At 43.5% G+C, this 23,592-nt stretch overlaps 1 protein-coding gene across 3 annotated transcripts in view; it reads right to left on the bottom strand.

Moving 5' to 3' along the window:
• Positions 1-23,592, bottom strand: part of kiaa0930 — a 156,114-nt gene that overhangs the window by 84,321 nt on the left and 48,201 nt on the right. For 2 of the 3 annotated variants that reach the window (XM_070552683.1, XM_070552656.1), the window contains exons 3-4: positions 5,170-5,274; positions 1,959-2,036 (exon numbers count right to left, since the gene is read on the bottom strand). In XM_070552683.1, coding sequence (XP_070408784.1) covers positions 1,959-2,036; positions 5,170-5,274 — 183 coding nt within the window. Of the gene's footprint in view, positions 1-1,958; positions 2,037-5,169; positions 5,275-18,408; positions 18,774-23,592 lie in introns of those variants that run through there. The other variant, XM_070552712.1, reaches the window with a different exon arrangement.

Consider the following 23,592-nt stretch of genomic DNA (forward strand, 5'->3'; position numbering starts at 1 on the left):
CTCCGCCAAGGCTGCCCTTTGTCACCGATTCTGTTCTTAACCTTTATGGACAGGATTTCTAGGTGCAGCCAAGGTGTGGAGGGCATCCATTTTGGTGGCCTGAGGATCAGGTCTCTGCTTTTTGCAGACGATGTGGTCCTGTTGGCTTCATCAGAACGTGATCTTCAGCTTTCGTTGAAGCGGTTCGCAGCTGAGTGTGAAGTAGCTGGGATGAGAATCAGCTCCTCTAAATCTGAGACCATGGTCTTGATTTGGAAAAGGGTAGAATGCCTTCTCCGGGTCAGGGATGAGGTCCTGCCCCAAGTGGGGGAGTTTAAATATCTTGGGGTATTGTTCACGAGTGAGGGAAAGCAGGAGCGTGAGATCGATAGGTGGATTGGTGCTGCATCTGCAGTGATGCGGGCGTTGTACCGGTCTGTCGTGGTGAAGAGAGAGCTGAATCAGAAGGCGAAGCTCTCGATTTACCGATCGAGCTACGTTCCTACCCTCACCTATGGTCATGAGCTTTGGGTAGTGACCGAAAGAACGAGATCATGGATACAAGCGGCCGAAATGAGTTTTCTCCTAAGAGTGGCTGGGCTCTCCCTTAGAGATAGGGTGAGAAGCTCGGTCATTCGGGAGGGGCTCGGAGTAGACCTGCTGCTCCTCCACATCGAGAGGAGCCAGATGAGGTGGCTCGGGCTTCTGGTCAGGATGCCTCCTGGACGCCTCCCTGGTGAGGTTTTCCGGGCACATCCAACCGGGAGGAGATCTAAAGGAAGAACCAGGACACGGTGGAGGGACTATGTCTCTCACCTGGCCAGGGAACGCCTTGGGACTCCCCCGGAGGAGCTGGCCCAAGTGGCTGGGGAGAGGGAAGACTGGGCCTCTCGCCTTAGGCTGCTGCCCCCACGACCCGACTCTGGATAAGAGGATGCAAATGGATGGATGGATGGTTGGATGGAGGTTCTATGGTTAAAATCTGATGTTAGCCTAGATCTGGCCAAGTGGGGGAGTAGAGGGAGGTGGAGTGTACAGTCGGTAAAGACGGCTCTCCCTTGCCCTGCCTCCAACATGCCTCCATCTAAAAGGCTAGGTTATCCAGAGTTATCTCTGTAGTTATGCTGCTATAGGCTTAGACTGCTGGAGGACACACTGACCACTTTTCACAATCTACTGCTTTCTTCTACAATCTGCTCTTTAACTGTATTATTTCCTGCTATTTCAGCTGTTAACTTTATTTTCTCTCTAAGTGTTTTTCTCCCCAGAAGAAGCTACAACGATGTTCTGCTGAGCTGTGGTGGCCTCATGGAGGGGGCCATCGTCTAGCACACTGCTGCTAACCACTTAAACATTCTCTCTCTCCTGATAATAACATTTGACTCTCTTTGACATTGGATGTGCTACTACTAGTTTACCCGTTTAATTATAGATCCACTAGGATAAATACAATAAAGTTGATCTCTCACTAAATACAATATTTACTAAGACATCACAATGTAACCATAGAAACACTACTTGGTGTGTGTGTGTGTGTGTGTGTGTGTGTGTGTGTGTGTGTGTGTGTGCGTGTGTGTGTGTGTGTATGTGTATGTGTGTGTGTGCTCTGTCTTCTCCATCCCCAGTGAGTCGTGGAGGATGGCTGCTTATACTGAGCCAGGATTCTCTGGAGGTTTCTTCCTGTTAAAAGGGAGTTTTCCTCTCCACTGTCGCTGCATGCTTGCTTAGTATGAGGATTGCTGTAAAGACTCTGACACTAGTCAGTGACTCGATGCGACCTGCTGGGTTCCTTATATAGGAAACTTTTTACTGATTGGCTTAATGACCTGACCTGCATTGGAATGTTTACTGTGTGAAGGTCCTTGAGACGACTCTTGTCGTGATTTGGAGCTTCATAAATAAACTTGAATTCAATTAAATGTATGTGTGTATGGGTAAATGACTGGATATATTTTGAAGAACCATTTACCATTTCCTACCTGACATTTTTTCTTGTGAATGTGGATGTCTCCTGCATCTGAGCGAGTGCAGACAGCACATGTCACCACGTAGTCCAGCTGGAGATCAACACAGTTCTCAGATTAGGAAGGACGTGATTGTAGACAATTCAATTTCAAACAGAGTTGTCAGAGAGTTAAAAACTGAGTTAAAAACTAAGTTTGTGCATCCATATGGGTATTTACTGTCTTTATCAACAAACATGAATAAAAACCTTCCATCAATTTTCTGTCAGATTTAGGTGACAAGATTTCTTTGCTTCAATGAACAGCTTCAAAATGTCCCTTATTGTGACATCCATAGACATGAATATGTTGCCGCCATATTGGAGGGTCTCCTCACTCTCAAAAGTAAATGCAGAGTGAGCAACTATGCCAGTTTCTGCGCTGCCTATGGTTGCGTACTATTGAAAACTGATCACGTGGGATTACTAGTGACTTTTCTGGCCTGCCTGACAGGATATAATATTTAAGCTCGAGCAGCCAAAGTGCTGCGAATGCCTCGTTTTTCAAATGTTTATTATTCTTCCTGCAAATTAATTGCCTTTTTGGAGCCCTTAACATATTCAAAAAGTCACCACATTTGGCCAAAGCATTGATCCCAGTGTAGAATTTTGTATATTTAAGGACTTGGAAAAATTACAAAAGGAATGACTCAACACCGCTCCCTAAAATCTGAAATTTCCCCTACGCTAGTGGAATATATCAAGCCACACAAAAAAAAAGTCTCTAGCACACATGTTGTCAAATCAGCAAGAAGTCGGCCATATTGGATAGAAAACGCCATTTTTACCTCGTTTTGGTAGTTTTAAGGGTCCGCCTTTGATGGAATTACTAGGTCATTTTTCGCATGATCATCTCAGAAAGTATCTGCAGTTGCTCAGAAGGGATGGGTGATCAAAAGGAGATTAAGATTTTGAGTTTTCGTATATGTTGAGGGGCCAGGCCTCGAAATTCGACTACTCCCTAAAAAATATATAAATGACTATAATTTCATAACCGACAGGAACAGAGTTACAAAATATTCTGTGGTTATTCGTCATCCACCCCCAAAGAAAAATTAATGGTTGGATAATGACATCACACAAGCCCCGCCCCCTCATGACCAAAATGGTCAAGTTTAAATGTGACCAGTTCCCCAAAAAAACCTTATGACAAAATCCGGTTGGCGTGGCCTATTTTTAAATAGTGCCCTCTAGAACCATTAAAACTGTCAGCCCCAAGCCATGCTTTCACTGAGGATTATGAAATTTGGTAAACTTATTAAGTGTCTCAGGACCTGCAAAAATTTTTCTTGAAGACATGCTCTATATCGCACAGGAAGTCAGCCATTTTGGTCACATGACTCCATTTTCTCTTTTATGATCCTCATCTGTGCCCCAGACAAGCTGGTTCCCAAAGTCAGAGACTCTCTTGGTCAGCTTGCTTCCCACACCAAACCTTCTGTCAGGAATCTTGGCGTGACCTTTGACCCAGCTCTCACCCAGGCTAAAGACCAAAGGTGACAGATCATCTGCTGCTGTGGCCCCCAGACTCTGGACCTCTCTCCCCCTGAGCCTGAGATCAGTGGACTCAGTGGTCTCCTTCAAAAAGCAGCTGAAGACTCACTTGTTCAAGCTGGCTTTTGTATGACCTTCTTCACCTCTCTCTCTTTATTCTGCTCTCCCCACCTATTCCACCTTCCTCAGGATCCACTGGTTTCCCTCTTTCCTGTTCACTCTCTCTCTTTCTTTACATTTTTTTAACCACAATTGTCTATTTTTGCTCATTTTAAACATATTTTTAAACATTTCCTAAATGCTTTTTTATATTTTTACATTTTTTGTTTTTGTGACACGCCTCGGGATTTTTATCTTGAGAGGCGCAATAGAAATGATATTTTCTTCTTCTCATGTCAGTTCTCTTGTTGGCTCTTCCTTCTTCTGTGGTTGCTGTGGTTGTGTTTCCTCCCCGACACACAACAACGTGGTCAAGCTGCTCAGACATGTTCATCAGCACAAACCTATGTGAGCACCTGTTGTCATCTAATGTTGTCATTATTATGATGAAGATGAACAAAACAACAGGAGTCTCCTCCTCAGCTCAGATCAACCCCATGATGCAGGTATCTGGCTGGAACAGGTGAGCATCACAGTAAACCAGTGGAGCAAACTGAGCTTTAAATATGTTGGTTTTATGCTCTTTTTCTGCTCCAAAACATGAAAGTTAACAGGTGAGATGTTGCATTTTCATTTAAGATAAAATGATATTTTTATGTTGTTGTTGGCCCGTGAGAAAAGATTTAACCTACAGTAAACAGGAAGTGGAAAGGCTGCAGATAGATGAATAGAATAGAAAATCCCTTTATTGTTCCTCAGTGGGGAAAGCTAGACGTCACAGCAGCGATGACACGTATTACAGGAGAAAAAGGAGAATAAAAAATAAGAAAAATGAATAATCAAGAAAACATAAATCCTGAATAGATTTATAAAATGCTGATTATACCACAAGTAATGAATACCACTGATGCCTTTTATTTAAAACTGACTTGCTTGTGTGTAATTTGGTTATTCCACATTCAGTGTTAATGCAGAAATATGTTTGTTTCCTCATTAAAAGGTTCAAAATTGCATACATGTTGATAAAGAAAATGTGCAAATTTTCCGTCACTTTTTCCAAAAATATTAAGTTTGGCCCTCGACTTCGTCCCAGAGTTTCATTTCAGCCCCGTGTGAGTTTGAGTTTGACACCCCTGATTTAGCCTGTTTCTTTATTGAACTCAAGAATAAGAGATTAAATTATTACAAAAGCTGTTCAGTGTATTTAAATTAGTCATTTGAATAATTCTACAATGCAGCTGTGTGTTGCTGCGTGCGTGTGTGTGTGTGTGTGTGTGTGTGAGTGTGTTGTGAGCTGGCAGCATTGGTATTTTGCACTACTTGGATCTAGCCATCTTTACGCTGACAAAAATGTTACTAAGTAACTTTTACACTGAGTACATTTTATTTACGGTACTTTTTACTGTTGAGTAAAAATTTAGGCAAGTGCATTACTTATACTTGAGTAAAAATAATCAAAGTTTTGGTACTCGTACTTAAGTAGAAAACTGTAGTACTCTTTCCACCTCCGCCAATAACCAATGCTGGTACTGGGGAATATATTCCTAACTAAGACCAAGTTCCAATCCAATCTGAAATCAGTTGTAGGTCTTTACCTTCTGTAGGATCAGGTTCAGGTAGACACTCTCCTCCCAGTCAATGTCTGGGTCACCAAGACCTGGCAGCTTTTTAGAGTCCCTCCTGTAGACCTCCACCTCTACCTGAAACCCACCAAAAAAACATTGCTCAGTTATCAGAAATTCACAGCATGTTCGCTTTACTGAATCATGGTCGGAAAAAAAAGCATTGTTCAGGAAAACACCAGGGGACTCATTTACCGACCATACTTAGTTTAAGTTCCATACTCATCATCACATACTGGTGAAATGCATCCCCATGGAGGGGAGCGGAGAGCTGGCAGTGGCTGTGCTCGAGAAATATTTGGTGGTTTAACCCCTCAATCCAACCCCTTAAAGCTGAATGTCAAGCAGGGAGGGATTGGGTCCCATTTTATTAAAGTCTTTGGTATGACCCAACCGGGAATCAAACCTCGATCTCCCAGTCCCATGGCAAACGCTCTACCACTAGGCTAATTAGCTGGTTAGAAAGAAAAAAAGAAAACAATATTTTATTTAGTGCCTCTCAAGACAAAAATCTCGAGGTGCTTCACAAAATCAAAATAAAAATTAAAGTACAAAAAAGATTTCAAAAAATGATTAACTCATTCACGTCATTGACGACTTAAGTCGTCATTTTAAATCCAACCGTTCACTGCCAATGACGACTAAAGTCATCATTTGCATGTTTTACTGTGTGGGCATCGGAACGAGCCCCCGCACCGTGAGAACAAACATCTCAACTCTAAAGCCGATCTTCATCCGCGTACGTCACAGGTCACGTGATCAGGAAGCAGAAAATCCATGTGTTAGGAGATCGTTTTGGGCCGCTGCTGTAAAAAAAGTGAGGCGCGAACCGAAAAAGCTTCTGCCGATCACAATTCAACAACGGATTATGAAAGAACGGATAATGCTCAAAACGTGCGGATTCTTCCCGATGTAAGAGGCGAGTCTCCGCTTTGTTTTGGTTGTTCTGGCGTCGACATCATCCTAGAGCGCAACGTTCTGTGACTCTTAAAAAACAGTAAAAACGGCGAGAAACGCTGGCAGCGAAGGGCTTTAGCAATCAGGAAACGGCTGGCAGTGAATGAGCTAAACATATGTTTAAAATGAGAAAAAATTAAAATTGTTATAAAAATATGTAAGGAAAGGGAGAGAGAAAATGAATAGGAGAGAAGGAAATCAGTGGATCCTGGGAAAGGCGTTGTAAGAGCAGAATAAGGAGAGGGTGGTGATGAAGGTCAAGCAAAGAGCTAGCTTGGAAAAGTGAGTTTATAGCTGCTTTTTAAAGGAGACCACTGAGTCCACTGATCTCAGGCTTTGGGGGAGAGAGTTCCAGAGTCTGCATCACTGCAGAGGCAGCACCAATCCACCAATCGATCTCACGCTCCATTTGTCCCTCACTCATGAACAAGACGCCAAGATACTTTAACTCCTCCACTTGAGGCAGGACCTCATCCCTGACTTGGAGAAGGCATTCTACCCTTTTTCGATATACGACCATGATCTCGGATTTAAAGGAGCTGATTCTCATTCCAGCTGCTTCCCACTCAGCTGTGAACTCCTCCAGCGAAAACTGGAGAAAACTGTCTAATTAAGCCAACAGGACCACACCATGTGCAAAGAGCAGAAACCTGATGCTTAGGCCACCAAAACGCCTGGTACTCCATACTCCCAGAGGACCCCCACAGGACCCACCGGGTGGACGCGGTTAACAACCTTCTCTAAATCCACAAAACACATGTAGATTGGTTGGGGGAATTCCCACGGGCCTTTCAAGATCCCCCTAAGGGTATAAAGCTGGTCCAGTGTTCCACGGCCAGGACGAAAACCACATTGCTCCTCTTGAATCTGAGGTTCGACAATCCGACGGACCCTCCCCTCCAAAACCCCTGAATAGACCTTACCAGGAAGGCTCAGGAGTGTGATCCCACTGTAGTTGGAACACGCCCTACGGTCCCCCCTTTTAAATAAGGGGACCACCGCTCCAGTCTGCCAGTCCAATTTATATGTTCTTTTGATTAAGATAATTGTTATTAATACAAACCTAAAATGTTACTGAAATGTAGTTCTTTGTTTCATAAAATATCTAACTATAAATATCACATGGGAAAGTAGGAACTACACAACACTTATTTAATAAATATTATAGGAACCTAAGTAGTTGTAGTCATACTAACATTAAACTTTTACAAGCTGATAAATCTCAAAGTATGTCACTGGCGTGGTCGAAACATTACTTTTCAACATATGGGGGCATACGTGGGGCGACGGTGGCACAGGAGTTAAATGCTCGCCCCGTAATCGGAAGGTTGCAGGTTCGAGTCCCACTCAGTCTGTCGCTGTCGTTGTGCCCTTGGGCAAGACACTTAACCCACGTTGCCTGCTGGTGGTGGTCAGAGGGACCGGTGGCGCCTGTGCTCGGCAGCCTCGCCTCAGTCAGTGCGCCCCAGGGCAGCTGTGGCTACATCATAGCTCATCCCCACTAGTGTGTGAATGTGTGTGTGAATGGGTGAATGACTGATTGTGTTGTAAAGCGCCTTGGGGGGTTCCAGGACTCTAGAAGGCGCTATATCAAATACACACCATATGTGTGATCCAGGGCGCTAGGGAAAGAGGGTTAGAAAATAACTATTAGCCCCACTGACTTGCTTTCTTTTTTGTTGTTCTTATGGGGACCCATGAGCTCACCAGAAAAGGAGGAGACTTAGGCTACCTATTGTGCCTTTTATAACAAGAGACTGACATTTCAGCCTCATAATTTTGTTGTTTTATTTCATATTTTTAGCAGCAGACCACGGTCTCGTTTCACTTGAGATATTGTCAAATGGAATATTCAATTAATCAGAAGGTTCAATAAAATATCCAATAGCAGCAGTCCTATCTTAAAGGTTTAACAGAACAAAAAACAAACGAACAAAAGGAAACAAAAACAGAACCTGCACCAAACCAAGGTACGTCTGAGAAGGGAAAAGTTTATAAATACAACACGGTGGTCATGTACTTGAACATGTTCATTGAACGATCATTCGTGAACTTATTGGGGTTTTTTCTTTGTGTGTGTGAATATAAACCAAACTTGCACTCATTTTTGCCTGATGAATAATAAAGTGAGCTCTCATTCTGGCGTGTGAACAGGTTTATGAACGGCACTCTACCACAGTTTGAGAGCTCCAGATCTCCACAGAACTAAAGCCTTAGCTAAAACATCCTGTTAACCATACAGTTTATAAAAGTAGACCACAAAAATGCAACTATGATACACAGAAGCAATCGGCGTGGCGTATACTCTTCTGTCTATGCCTTTGAGGAAGGATCTCTGTAATGAACCAATCGAAGAAAGAAAGAGAGAGAGAATGAGAAAGAAAGAAAGAAACAAAGAAAGAAACAAAGAAAGAAAGAAAGAAAGAAAGAGAGAAAGAAAGAAAGAAAGAGAGAAAAAAAGAAAGAGAGAAAGAAAGAAAGAGAAAGAAAGAAAGAAAGAAAGAAAGAAAGAAAGAAAGAAAGAAAGAGAGAAAGAAAGAAACAAATAAAGAAACAAAGAAAGAAAGAAAGAAAGAAAGAAAGAGAGAAAAAAAGAAAGAGAGAAAGAAAGAAAGAGAAAGAAAGAAAGAAAGAAAGAGAGATAAAGAAAGAAAGAAAGAAAGAAAGAAAGAGAGAAAGAAAGAAACAAATAAAGAAACAAAGAAAGAAAGAAAGAGAGAAAGAAAGATAGAGAAAGAAAGAAAGAAAGAAAGAAAGAAAGATAAAGAAAGAAAGAAAGAAAGAAAGAAAGAAAGAAAGAAAGAAAGAGAGAAAGAAAGAAACAAATAAAGAAACAAAGAAAGAAAGAAAGAGAGAAAGAAAGATAGAGAAAGAAAGAAAGAAAGAAAGAAAGAAAGATAGAGAAAGAAAGAAAGAAAGAGAGAAAGAGAGAAAGAAACAAAGAGAAAGAAAGATAGAGAAAGAAAGAAAGAAAGAAAGAAAGAAAAAGAGAAAGAAAGAAACAAATAAAGAAACAAAGAAAGAAAGAAAGAAAGAAAGAGAGAAAGAAAGATAGAGAAAGAAAGAAAGAAAGAAAGAAAGAAAGAAAGAGAGAAAGAAACAAAGAGAAAGAAAGATAGAGAAAGATAGAGAAAGAAAGAAAGAAAGAAAGAGAGAAAGAAACAAAGAGAAAGAAAGAAAGAAAGAAAACTCCTCCAGGCCTTGCTTTGCTTTAAACCCATTGTGTTTTGTGACAAATTTTAACTGTAATGGTTTAAACTGAGATTGATGAGTTTTTAAAGCTAAAACTCTGAGATGATCCCCACGGATCTTTGCAGACTGATTTAACAGTCTTGGTGAGGGTATTTCTGTTAGGTAATTTTATCAATCCAGGATTACCTTAGATAAAGTTTAATGAACAGGGGGTTATAGTAATCAATCACTCACTACCAATACCAATTATAAACGATCAATTTAGACTTTGCAAAGTGGAGAGGAAAATCAATACACACCAAGCATGAATTCAGATCGCTCTCCTCACACCAAAGCCCTCCAACAGCATTTATTGAAAACACACACAATGTTGAAGACACACACACAAATCACATTCCTTAAACTATTACGTAGACCTTCAGGCTGGATGTTGCTAGCGAAGGGAGTCGCAGCTCCAGGTGCATACACTAAATCAACAAAGCAGTTTCTAGACTTCTCTCATGGGAGTGTTACTGATAAACCAGAGGGCAAGATCAGTCCTTCCTGTGGGGACTGGAGGAGACCATCAACAGGATGAAGCTGTGTTTAAACATTGTTAATAAGGCACCAGATGTTTTAGCAGTCAAGACATTAATATCAATTCAATAATAATAATATCAGTTTTTACTTAACAATTTCCCTCTTTGTTTAAGGTTAACTTGGTTTGATACAATTTTATTGACTTGGGTTTTAAACACCTTCTGTTTTGGTGAAACTTTTAGCATAAGTTTTAACCAGGTGTTTTATGTCAATACAATGTTTCATGTTAACCTTACTGTTTATGGCTTTTAACAAAGTCTGACTGGGGTGTGGGAGTGTTCCCAGGCCCCCCTTACATCCGGATTCAAATGGATTTCCCTGAAACAAGGACTCGGCTTGGGTAGGGATGGGTACCGAATTCGGTACTTTTTAAGGTACTGACCGAATTCCATAGTACTGACTGAGCACCGATTCACTTCATTTGAAACGGTGCCTCGTTTCGGTACCCGTCCTTCACAACAAGAACTTGCCTAGACAGCTGCGCATGCGCAAAAGCATTAAGTCATCGGTCGCTGCGAGCGAGTTGTAAACAGAGCAGCATGGTAGAAAGAACGCACGCTAACGCTTGGGTCCACTTCACTAAATGTGATGGGTAACTGGGTGATGATGACAACATGACACCGGTTTTAGAATCATTGCATTGGCTCCCCGTATGTTTCAGGATCAATTTTAAGGTTCTTCTAATGGTTTTTAAGTGTCTTAACGGTCTTGGGCCTTCTTATCTCTCAGAACTGCTTTTACTGTATAAACCCTCGCGGCCTCTGCGCTCCTCTGGCAGGCGTCTCCTGATCATCCCTAAAGTCAGGACACAAACTCACGGCGAGGCGTCCTTCCAGTGTTATGGCCCTCGCCTCTGGAACGAGCTGCCAGAGGACCTCAGGGCCGCAGAGAACGTTCATGTTTTTAAGTCAAGACTCAAGTCCCGTCTTTTTAGGTTAGCTTTTATCTAAATATTTACTACAGTTTTATTTCTCGTTTTACATGATTATATTTTATTACTTGCTTTGCATGTTCTATATGATTATATTTTAGCACAGTTTTATTATTTAAATTATTTTACTGTTTATATGATTTTATTTATTACTTATTTTCTAACTTTGTCATTTATATTAGCTCTTTTATTACATTTTTACTCATTTTAATCCAGTGTTTCCTCTGTAGGGGCCCTCTGCCCCGGGAGCGGTGGTCGACTGTAGCTTCCTGGGTGCTCTATAGGTGGGGGTCTATGCTCCCCCTCCACTGAGCGCCCTGACTTAGTGTGGAAGACCTGATGCTGCCGGGGCAGACGGCTCCTCTGATGGCGTTTCCTTGCGTTACCATACTTGGCTCATCTGGACTCAGCCTAATATAATTTTTACTTGTGTGTGTGTGCGTGTGTGTGTGAGTCTGTGTGTGTGTGTGCGTGTGCTTGCATATGTCTGTTTGTGTTTTTAACCTGTTATGGGAATCTGGGGTCATTTTGTAAAGCACTTTGAATCACACTTTGTTTGAAAAGCGCTTTAGAAATACATTTGATTGATTGATTGATCTAAGTGAGACATCCTCATCTTAATCTGCTCCGGTAGGTAAATAAAATGAAAGATAATGTTAGCTTGATATGTTAGCTTCCGTTCCACTAATGGTGCGTTCGCTTTCTCCTCTGAACTCCGAATTTCCGACTGGAAGAACATGAACGCGCTCTAAAGTTTGGCTTCACTTTACTAAATGCGACGGGTGATTGGGTGAAGATGAAACCAGTGACAACGATTTAAGTGTGAGGCACCATTGTTTTAATCTGCTCCAGCAGTTAAATAAACTGTTTAAGATAACGTAGCTTGATATGTTAGCTGTTGTGTGGTGGGGTGAGTACTCCTCCATCTCTATAACATCTTTGAGTTCTATATTTCAGGAGAGGGACTCCACCAGCTGCGGGGCATTAGTAATCAGCGGCAGCTGCAGCTCCTCAGGTCATCTGCAACAGAGCTCTATTTAACCCCGGGTTTCCACGGGAGCCGTCAGCAGCACGTTACTGCAGCAGCACGTCTTGCTCGCGTAAGCTGCTGCTTGGCCCTTCCCACGAGACGCGAAGCAGCAGGGGAGCAGCTGTCACCGACAGAGCATGAAGTCTCACGAGTGACTTCGTCAGTAAACACAACAACAAGCAGGAGAAAACTGCAACATGGTTTGTGTTTTATGTTCTGTCCGTGTTATAATCGCCAATACGGACCTGAAAAACAAAGGAGACCGCTAGCTAGGTGTTAACTTCTCACGGGGACGCACAGTTAGTAACGTTTTTTAAAAGTAAAGCAAACAGAAAGCAGTACGTTCTTTATTCTGAAAATCTCGGGAGCTTCTCTCCATTTCCGCGTCCGATTTCCTGTCTTTCCTTCCCCAAAAATGTCGAACTTGACCCGTTTCAGAGGCGTCGAGCGTAGAAAATAGAACCGGCGCGTAAGGGCCGCGACATGCTGCTCCTGAGACACGGCCGACTCGCGCTGCTGACGGCTCCAGTAGAAAAGGTTCTGTTGACCACAGCAGTTCCTATCAGCAGCTATGACGTGCTGCTGACGGCTCCCGTGGAAAGCCGGGGTAAGAGGAGAGGGCACTACTGCACTTCGCTGGATGATTAGCTACTCACGGTAGTATCTGGCCTCTCGTTCTAGGATAATGCTTGGTTTCTACTCTGATAATTTGCCGTTACAGTTATTGGAAATTTTTGGATAATTCCTGGATTCTTGTGTTGGATCTTTTTGGACTCAAGTTTGTATTTCTCTCCAGGATTCCTGGACAACCTTCCCTGACGCTCTGGGTTTGTTGGATCTGACCCTCCATCCGAGAAGCGGAACCAGTACTGGATTACTCACCTGGAAAGAACCATAACCTACCTGGACTTCACAGTTCGCCTCTCCTCTTATCCTCTGCCACCCCGCCTGGCTCCCTCTCCTGGACTCACTCCTTCACCCCACCTGCCCTCCTCGACCTCCTCCACCTGCAGAACTTTGGACTCTCTCTGGCTCCAGCTAATCTGGGACTATTCCAGGGACACTTTTTGTTAGATTCCTGCAATAAATCATTGTTTTTAACTTTCCACCCTTTCATGTGATGATTCTTCGTGTTGTGGGTTAAACACATTCCCAGGAACATGACAGTTAGCTTCCTATGCCACCATTGTTATCAGCTAATGGTGGGTTCGCTTTCTCCTCGGAAATTCTAACTTCCCAGTAGGAAAAATCAATTGAAAAAAGACGGTAAAATGAATGAAGATACACAGTAAATTTAGTTCACAGCAAAGATGTTTGCTTCAGTTTAATTATCAGCTTATAAAACTACAAGGACGATGTTAAAATACAAACAGGTGTATGTTATTTATCGTGATATTTATCAAATATGGTTATAAATTGAAAAAAATATATATCTAATTATAAAAGAGAATTAAAATATTAAACACTCAAAAGTATCAAATTGGTACCGTTAAGTACCAGTATCGATTCGTAGGTACCGGGAATTAGTACCGGATCGATTCAAAGGTACCCATCCCTAGGCTTGGGCAGGCTTTTTCTGTCATGATTCTCTAGGAGACTCTGGAGCGAACACACCCGGACACAGGAGAAAGTTTAACAGTTTTATTGAAAAGTTCAGCGGGTTCTCAGAATGGTGGAGGAACTCTGGACGGGTTCGCAGAGGCGGTTCTGAAGGGGAAACAGAAGGTGAGTCGAGGAGCAAGGAGACTGTTCTGATAATAGAATTGAAGGGGGTGAGCTTACTGGTCTGCGTGGCGAGGAGTGTTTGGAGAGGAGGTGAGGTCCAGTGTGGGAGTGTGGCAGGCTGAGGTTGAGATTTTGCTGGAGGCTCGAGGGTGGACAGGCAGGTGGAGAATAGGAGGATCCAACAGGGCATGGATGAAAAGGCTGAAGCACTGCAGCCAGGAGGAGTACTGAGTGAAGCAGACACCACGGTTCAGGGAAGACGCCGGGAGATCCTGGGAACTCAGAAAGTCGGGGCGGCAAGCTGTGTGGCTTAATCATCTGGCATCTGCTTTCCTCCTCCGGCCAGCTTTAAGTGCTCCACCTTAATTGCCTCTGATCGATGGCACCTGGTGCGGCCTGCCTGTCACACCTGAGGAGAAGAGGTGAGGAACCACACACACACACACACACACACACACACAGAACCTCACAGTACCCCCCCCCCCCCCCCCCCAACGGACGCCACCTGGCGGCCGACCCCAAGAGGTCGAGGCAACAGACCGCTCAAAATCACGGATGAGGGACGGATCCAGGATAGCAGAACGAGGAACCCAGGAGCGTTCCTCAGGACCATAACCCAGCCAGTCGACCAAGTTTTGGCGACCACGTCCCCGAGGTCCGACGTCCAGGATCCGGGACACAGAGAAGGCGGGATGGCCATCAACAACCCGGGCGGGCGGAGGGGGACCGGCAGGAGGGAACAGGGGGCTTGAGGATACTGGTCTGATCTGGGAAACATGAAAAACTGGGTGAACACGAAGGTGGCTAGGGAGTCTCAGACGGACAGCTGAAGGACTGATGATAGCAGCAATAGGGAAAGGGCCCAGAAACCGGGGAGACAATTTCCTGGGAGCGCCCTTGAGCGGGAAATGCTGGGATGACAGCCAGACCTCCTGACCAACGAAGTATGCAGGGGATGAAATGCGACGCCGGTCAGCATACCTCTTGTTTTGGGCTGAGGTTCGCTGCAGGGCGGACCGAGTATGGTTCCAAACTCGTATGCAGGCCATCATGTGAGAACGGACTGAGGGAGTGATGGAATCGGGGAAGGTGCCAGGAAGGAGAGGTGGTTGATACCCGAGTGAGGCCTCAAATGGAGACAGACCTGAGGCGGCAGAGACGTGAGTATTGTGAGAGTACTCAACCCAAGGAAGGTGGAGGCTCCATGATGTAGGATTATCGGCACAGAGGCAACGGAGGGTGTCCTCGACTTCCTGGTTGAGCCTCTCACATTGGCCGTTCGTCTTGGGATGAAAGCCAGAAGACAAACAGGGTTCAGCCCCAATGGAGCGACAGAAGTCCTTCCACACTTTGGCGATGAATTGGGGTCCGCGGTCTGAAAGGATCTCAGGTGGGATGCCATGTAGTCGGACCACGTGGAGAAACAAAAATTGAGCGGTAGTAGCAGCTGAGGGTAGTTTGGACAGCGGGACCAGGTGACATGCCTTAGAAAAACGATCTACTATAGTGAGGACGACTGACTTGCCTTTGGAGATGGGGAGACCTGTTACAAAATCCAGCGCGATGTGGGACCATGGTCGGGCTGGAACTGGAAGAGGCTGCAGGAGCCCAGCAGGTAGACGGTGAGAGTTCTTACTGCGAATGCAAGTAGTGCAGGCAGTAACATAGCTCATGACATCCTTATTCAGGCCAGGCCACCAGAAGTAACGGCGAACAAAGGCTATGGTACGACTCACCCCTGGGTGGCAGGAGAACCTGGAGCAGTGCGACCACCGGATGACCTGGGACCGGACACTTGTGGGGACATAGAGTCGGTTAGGGGGACCCCCACCCGGGTCTGGTTCAGTCTCCTGGGCCTTGTGGATCTGCCTCTCAATGTCCCAGGTGAGGCTGCCCACCAGACATGTGGCTGGTAAGATGGGTTCTGGGGCTTCAGAGGGATCGTCGGGTGAAAACTGGCGTGATAGAGCGTCTGGCTTGACATTTCGGGTGCCTGGCCTGTAAGTGATAACAAAATTAAAACGGGAGAAGAACAGTGACCAACGAAACTGTCGGGGATTTAGACGCTTGGCCGATTGTAGATATGACAAATTTTTGTGGTCAGTCTAAACGATTACTGGTAACTCGGTACCTTCGAGCCATTGTCTCCACTCCTCAAAGGAAAGCTTGATGGCCAGAAGCTCTCGATCCCCTATGTCATACCGGCCTTCAGTGGGGGTGAAACGCTTGGAGTAGAAGGCACAGGGGTGGAGCTTCTGATCAGCAGATGATCGTTGAGACAAGACTGCCCCCACGTCAGTGTTGGAGGCATCCACCTCCAGAATGAACTGGGCCTTGCTGTCAGGTGTAACCAGAATGGGAGCATCAACAAATTTCTGCTTAAGGGACAGAAAAGCCTGGTCTGCGTCTTTGGTCCAAAGGAAAATCTGCTTAGTGGAGGTGAGAGCAGTTAATGGGGCTGCCAGAATGCTGAAATTGCGAATGAACCGCCTATAAAAATTAGCAAAACCCAAAAATCGCTGCAGTTGTTTTCTCGACTCTGGAATAGGCCAATCCTTGACTGCCTTGATCTTTTCCGGATCCGTCTTCACCTGCCCACCCCCGAGGACGTAACCAAGGAAAGTGATGGAACGTGTGTGAAACTCACATTTCTCAGCTTTCACAAAGAGGTTGTTTTCCAGGAGGTGTTGTAGGACTTGGCGGACGTGGACCTGGTGGTCTGAGAATGATTTGGAGAAGATTAGAATGTCGTCCAGATAGACAAAAACAAAGACATTCAAAAAATCCCGGAGTACATCATTTATCAGATTTTGGAATATTGCTGGGGCGTTGCAAAGGCCGAAGGGCATGACCAGGTACTCAAAATGTCCAATGTGTGTTTTAAACGTTGTTTTCCACTCATCCCCTTCCTTGATCCGGACCAAATGGTAAGCGTTCCTGAGATCAAGCTTGGTAAAAAATAGAGCTTCCTGGACAGGCTCGAAAGCAGAAGCAATTAAAGGGAGGGAGTACCTGTTCTTTATGGTGATGTTGTTCAGGACACGATAGTCAATGCAGGGCCTCAGGGTTCCATCTTTTTTCCCCCACGAAGAAAAAGCCTGCTCCCATGGGGGAAGTGGAGTGTCGGATGATGCCTGCTTTTAATGAATCGTTAATGTATTCCTCCATAGTCTCACGTTCTTGTTTTGAGAGGCTAAACAGACGACCGGAGGGAAGAGGGGCACCTGGGAGAAGGTCTATGGAAAAGTCATAGGGTCGATGAGGCGGAAGGGATAGGGCACGCTCCTTACTAAAAACCCTGTGAAGATCATGGTATTCTGTGGGGACGTTAGTGAGATCAGTGGGCTCAGAATGTTCTGGGATGGAGGAAACCTGACTGGGAACGGCAGAATGGAGGCATTCGCGAATGCAGGTAGGGCTCCGAGATTCCACACGGACCTGGGACCAATTGATGGAGGGGTTGTGCTGGGACAACCAGGGGTAACCTAAAACTACAGGTGAATCATTGACTGGGAAAACTAAAAATTAAATTTTTTCACAGTTGTTACTAGAAACCACTAGGTTAACTGTTTCAGTCTGATGGGTGATGGTAGTAAGAGAACAACCATCTAATGCAGAAACCTGCACCGGATGATCGAGCTCTAGGATGGGAATGCAATGTTGTTGAACAAAACCAGCACTAATTAAATTTTGCTCTGAACCAGAATCTATGAGGGCGCTAGTTTGGACCTGAAGACAATTAATTTGGATGGTGGCGGAAAGCGTGAGGCGAAGATTACTTTTATTTAGGTTGCCCGTCAGTACCCCCACTTTTACTGACGAGCAAACTCTTTTGGGCGGAGCTGGCAGGCTGCAATGAAATGGTCAGGGGAACCGCAGTATAGGCAGCAACGAGCTTCCATACGGCGCTGCCTCTCCGCCGGAGAAAGCCGAGCACGGCCGATCTGCATGGGCTCAGAGGGAGGCAAGTTTGGTGGTGCGCTGGACACAAGGGGCGGAGCCGAAACCCCGAGAGGAGACGGCGATGCAGTTAGTTAAACCCGACGCGGAGCAGGGAATCGGGGACCCGGACCTCTAAGTTTTGCTCGCTCTCTAAGACGGTTGTCGATCCTTATAGCGAGATTGATTAATTCATCCAAGGAGTCGGGCTCGTCTCTGCTGGCCAACTCGTCTTTTAGATTCTCATTAAGCGCATGTTGAAACGCCCCTTTCAGCGCGGGACCGTTCCAACCTGATTCCGCAGCCAAAATGCGGAAATCGACTGTCATCTCAGCTACTGATCTATTACCCTGTCTTAGATTCCATAATCTCTTGGTGGCTTGTTCCTCGCTAATTTTTGGGCAGAAAGTCTGCTTAAATTGTTCGAGAAAATAGTCAAATGAGTGATCTGAAAGACTGTCGGAGCCAAGAGTAGCCTGGGCCCAAAGCAGAGCCTTGTCATTAAGGAGGGAGATGACCATGGACGTAATTTTTGGGGGGGACAGGGGGGACATGTCCCCCCCACTTTTTCCAAAGTCAAGTTTTGACCCCTGCAATTTTTACCATCCAAAAACAATAGTATGCTATATTAAATTGACACTGGTTGAGCTCTAGGACCAAGCGGAAAACAACCGTTTGTGTTGAAGCCGGTTTCCCATCAGAGCATACTGTCAAGATCCCCCCCCCCCCCCCCCTACTTCTAAAGTGAAAATTACGTCCTTGGAGATGACATATGAAATTTTACTCTCATCTGTCTGAAAAGAGTGGGGACTGCAGTCAAAAGCTAAGTACCATTGCAATAGAAAGCCTTTTGCCTTACCCAACTCGCCAGAGAACGGATTAGGAGTCGGAGAAACCGCATCACGGAAACCGGACGATGCTGAAGGATCACGGTGGACCGGGACTGGTGCGGATGATTGTGGATCAGATGAGGGGAGCCTAGAACTCAGATCATGAAAGAGTTTAGTGAGATGATTCATTCCTTGGAGTAACGTATCCTGTTGCTGAGACATGTTCTGGAGAGCCGTTTCGTGTCGGCCCAACAGGATGCCTTGTTCGGACAGAGCAGTGCGCAGGTGTGCCGCAGAGTCTGATTGGCCAGATGATTCTGTCATGATTCTCTAGGAGACTCTGGAGCGAACACACCCGGACACAGGAGAAAGTTTAACAGTTTTATTGAAAAGTTCAGCGGGTTCTCAGAATGGTGGAGGAACTCTGGACGGGTTCGCAGAGGCGGTTCTGAAGGGGAAACAGAAGGTGAGTCGAGGAGCAAGGAGACTGTTCTGATAATAGAATTGAAGGGGGTGAGCTTACTGGTCTGCGTGGCGAGGAGTGTTTGGAGAGGAGGTGAGGTCCAGTGTGGGAGTGTGGCAGGCTGAGGTTGAGATTTTGCTGGAGGCTCGAGGGTGGACAGGCAGGTGGAGAAGAGGAGAATCCAACAGGGCATGGAAGAAAAGGCTGAAGCACCGCAGCCAGGAGGAGCACTGGGTGAAGCAGACACCACGGTTCAGGGAAGACGCTGGGAGATCCTAGGAACTCAGAAGGTCGGGACGGCAAGCTGTGTGGCTTAATCATCTGGCATCTGCTTTCCTCCTCCGGCCAGCTTTAAGTGCTCCACCTTAATTGCCTCTGATCGATGGCACCTGGTGCAGCCTGCCTGTCACACCTGAGGAGAAGAGGTGAGGAACCACACACACACACACACACACAGAACCTCACATTTTGGGGTTATGGAGACTAGTTTTCTCAAAATTTCAAAGTCATCAAGCTCATTGAAAGGTGGAATGTGCAAAACACTGCAGCCCCGCCCGTAGGGCTTTATTGTGGGCATAAACGAGGGAGTGCAGTAATCCAGGCTGGTTCTGTAATCTGCTGTGCCGCTTCTGAGGAACCAGACTTGGGCCAAAATCTGGACTTGGGGTGTTGTGGTCCTCCAGTGGCTCCTCAGGTGACCAGTACCATGGGGAAAATGTTAAATGTCCTTTTAAGATCACCAGTAACACAGGGACATTTTCAAAGTCTCAGCTGAGTGCCAGTACCTTAAAATTTGGGCTGGGAAAATTATAAAAAGCCACCCTGAGCTTCCACTACTCGCTTAAATTTTACAGGCAATCTGCCTCATAATAGGGAAATGAGAAATGTCTGTCCCGATGGAAGTTTTGGAAGGAGCAGCAGAGGACCATTGCCAGGTTAGTATGGTGGATCATTGTCGAAACAGGGATGGCCACCGGCTGAGCTGGCAGAAGTCTTGCCAATAGCGAGTGGCATTCTGTGCTTTCTATCAGGTGGCTGCTGCCGTTCTTGTTTTCAAGGATTGGGACACAGAAGTTTGCTCATTTGAAATTAAACAGTTTCTATTGCCCACTTATTGGGAAACCGAATGTCTGCCCTATAAACTTTTAATGGTGCTTTAAGTGTTTTAAACATCTGGTCCTTCCTTTCTTCCTTCATCCTAAAGCACAACATCCCATCAGGGCTCAACCCAATAGATGACGGGGTCCGACCCAGCAGGTGGCATGGAGGAACCAAAGAGAAGCAGGGGGCATCACTTTGACAAATCAGCAGACCGTGGCACAACCCCTTGGAACCTCTCACCCAGGGTGGGATGACAAAACTATCCCCTGCCATGTAGGGTTGTAAAGATTAACCGGTTTGACTATTAACCACTGTGTGAAACGCTGCGGTTAACCCACTGTAAAGACTTCTCCAACAGGCAAAATAAATTAATTAATAAAAAATTAGCAGACAAAAGTGACAGTGAAATTCTCTAATTTCCCTCTGGGATTAATAATCTTTGAACTGAACTGAATTGAAACTGAACAAACACACACAGCAAAACCAGTGTCAACAACCACCGGGTCTGCTTTGTTTCCACCTAGGAAGTGCTTCAAGTCTCCTGTGAGGGACAGTTTAGACTCCCAAAGCTGCTAAAAGAGACACTCAGAACGATGATCGTCCATCCACAGAGCTGGCAGAAAAAAGTAGCAATGCTCCTAACTTGTCATCATCACTGAGATCATCATGCAGACAAATTAGCTCCAACTGAGTCAGATTACGTTAGTGACTGACCCCCAGTGCTAACCCAGGCCAGTTATCAACAGTTAAATCTTTTTGTCTTTTTACAGAAACTTAAAAGGCTATTAGGCAAATATGATTAAAGGCGTGGATCACTGAAAAAACATTTTTAGTGATTATTTCTGAATCTCATGGGTCACTGAGTGTTCAAGCACGCTGAACATAAAAATAGTCTCCTACACCTGTCTCTTGCATTAGCTTGTGATAGAAAATAGATGGTGAAACTCCAGGATTAGAAAGGCCTTAAAGATCTACGTCACACTGTCACTTTTTTTTGTATTTCAAATGTTTAATGAGAAATTAATTAATGAGAAATTAATGAGAAATTAAAATCAATAGTACAATATAATATAACAAAGAAACATTTGCAGGTTTACAAGCAAACACACAACTTACACAAAGCTAAGAATGGGCGCGGGCAGAAGCATAAGCTTATAAGCCCAGCCCCCCAAACCCTTTGAACTTAAACAAAATTTTAGAATAGCGTACCGATTCCATAATTTTTACATCATGTTTGAAATGTATGGGAATATATTCAAATCCCCATTCTAGCTTCATAAAAAAAAAAAAAAGACCTTTAATGTTTTATGCATTTTTTCATTGACTTGATTCATAATATTTAATCACATTTGATTTAAACAAACCCTTAAACTTTACCATTGTTGAACAATCTTTTTGCTCCTGGTCTAATTTATTCCACACATCAACCCCAACACAAGAAATACAAAGTTGTTTCATTTTAGTTCTTACTTTAGGCTTTCTGAACATTTTATACCCTCTGAGATCATAAACACTCTCTCTGATCTGGAACAGATCCTGAATTTGTTTAGGCATCAAATTATACATCACTTTATACATAAACTGTGCAGTTCTTAATGTAACTAATTCTCTTAGCTTTAATACTTTTAAATGAATAAAAAGTAAATGTGTATGCTCTCTACGAGCTGCTTTATTAACAAGTCGGATTGCTCTCTTTTGAATTATAAACAAAGGCTTTAAGTGGGTTTCGTAGGTATTTCCCCACACTTCAACACAATACATGAAATAAGGCAGAAATAAGGAACAATACAAAAGATATAAAGCTTTTTCATCTAAAAATTCTTTAACTTTATAGAGAACTGCTAATGATTTCGATAACTTTGCTTTAATTGAGTCAATATGCGGTTTCCAACTTAACTTTTTTCTATGGTTACGCCAAGAAATTTTATTTCATTCGCTCTTTCAATTTCTGTATTATTTATTTTGAGATGTGTATCCACTGTAATTGCTCTATTAGTAAATATGATAAATTTTGTTTTATTTAAATTTAAAGTTAATTTATTTAAGTTAAACCAACACTTTAATGCATTTAATTCTTTCTCAACCTTGTCCATTAATGTTATTAAATCTTTCCCAAAACTTAGAACATTAGTATCATCTGCAAATAGTATGAAATGCAATGTTTTAGAAACTAAACATATGTCATTAATATAAAGAATAAACAACAAGGGACCCAACACTGACCCCTGTGGGATACCGGTGGTCACTGTCAGTAGCTGTGAATCAGTGTTGTTAATGTGGACATATTGGAGTCTGTTCTCTAAATAACTCTTAATCCAGTCATAGGCCACACCCCTGATGCCATATCTACACAATTTTTTTTATTAATAAGTTATGATTAACAGTATCAAAAGCTTTGGTCAGGTCTAAGAAGACCCCAACAGCATATTGTTTGTTGTCAATTGCATTAGATATTTTCTCCACTAGATCAACAATTGCCAGAGAAGTTGTCCGATCACGTCTAAAACCATATTGCTGTTCAGAAAGAATATCATGATGCTCAATAAAGTCATACAATCTTTTATGAAATATTGTTTCTAGTATTTTGGAGAACTGAGATAAAATAGAAATTGGTCTATAATTAGAAAAGTCATGTTTGTCTCCAGCCTTATAGATAGGAATGACTTTTGCAACCTTCATCCTTTCAGGAAATCTTCCTGATTGGAGAGACTGGTTACAAATATGTGTAAGTGGTTTGGCTATAATCTCAATAATTTCTTTTACAACCGACATATCAAATCCATGTAAATCTGCTGACTTTTTACTTTTAAATGTTTTAACAACTGTTATAACTTCATTTTCATTTGTGCCTTGAATAAATATGGTTTTGTCTAAATTTGTTATTTTACTCACAGCATCAGCATCTAATTTAGTATTTGATATATCCTTTGCCAAATCTGGCCCAATTTCGGTAAAATACTTATTGAATTCATTTGCTATTTCTTTAGACTGATAAATTTCTTGTTTGTCTTTTGTTAGAAAAATATTTGGAAGACTATTGGTTCCACTACCCTTTTTTATTACATCATTTAATATGCGCCACGTATTTTTAATGTTAGATTTATTTCCTTCCAATAATTTGCTATAATAATTTCTTTTACTAGATCTCATAATACTTATTAATTTATTCTTGTATATCTTGTAATTCTGTTCTGCTTCCTCCGTTCTTTTCTTTAAAAAGTCTTTATACAGCTTATTTTTTTCCTGCAAGCCTTCTGAATCCCCGTAGTTATCCACGGCTCTTCAGCATATTTATTCTTATCCGCCTTATAAAGCAAAGGGCAGTTTTTTTCATAAAGAGAAGTTATAATATTTAAAAATTTTCCATAAGCCATATTTACATCTTCCACATAAACCTCCTCCCAATTTTGTTCCATTAAGTCAGTTTTAAATGAATTTACTGCTTCTTGATTTTTTAGCCTTGTAACAACCACAGATTCACTTTGAGTAGTTACAGTTGTCCTTTGTACGACTGTGAAAACCGGTAAATGATCAGACATATCGGTAATTACAAGACCACTTAACACATCATATTCAAGAATATTTGTAAAAATATTGTCGATCAGTGTCGCACTAGTTCTTGTAGTTCGAGTTGGCCGAGTTATTAGTG

Source organism: Nothobranchius furzeri, chromosome 1, assembly GCF_043380555.1.
Source record: "Nothobranchius furzeri strain GRZ-AD chromosome 1, NfurGRZ-RIMD1, whole genome shotgun sequence".
In the NCBI taxonomy this organism is placed as follows: domain Eukaryota; kingdom Metazoa; phylum Chordata; class Actinopteri; order Cyprinodontiformes; family Nothobranchiidae; genus Nothobranchius; species Nothobranchius furzeri.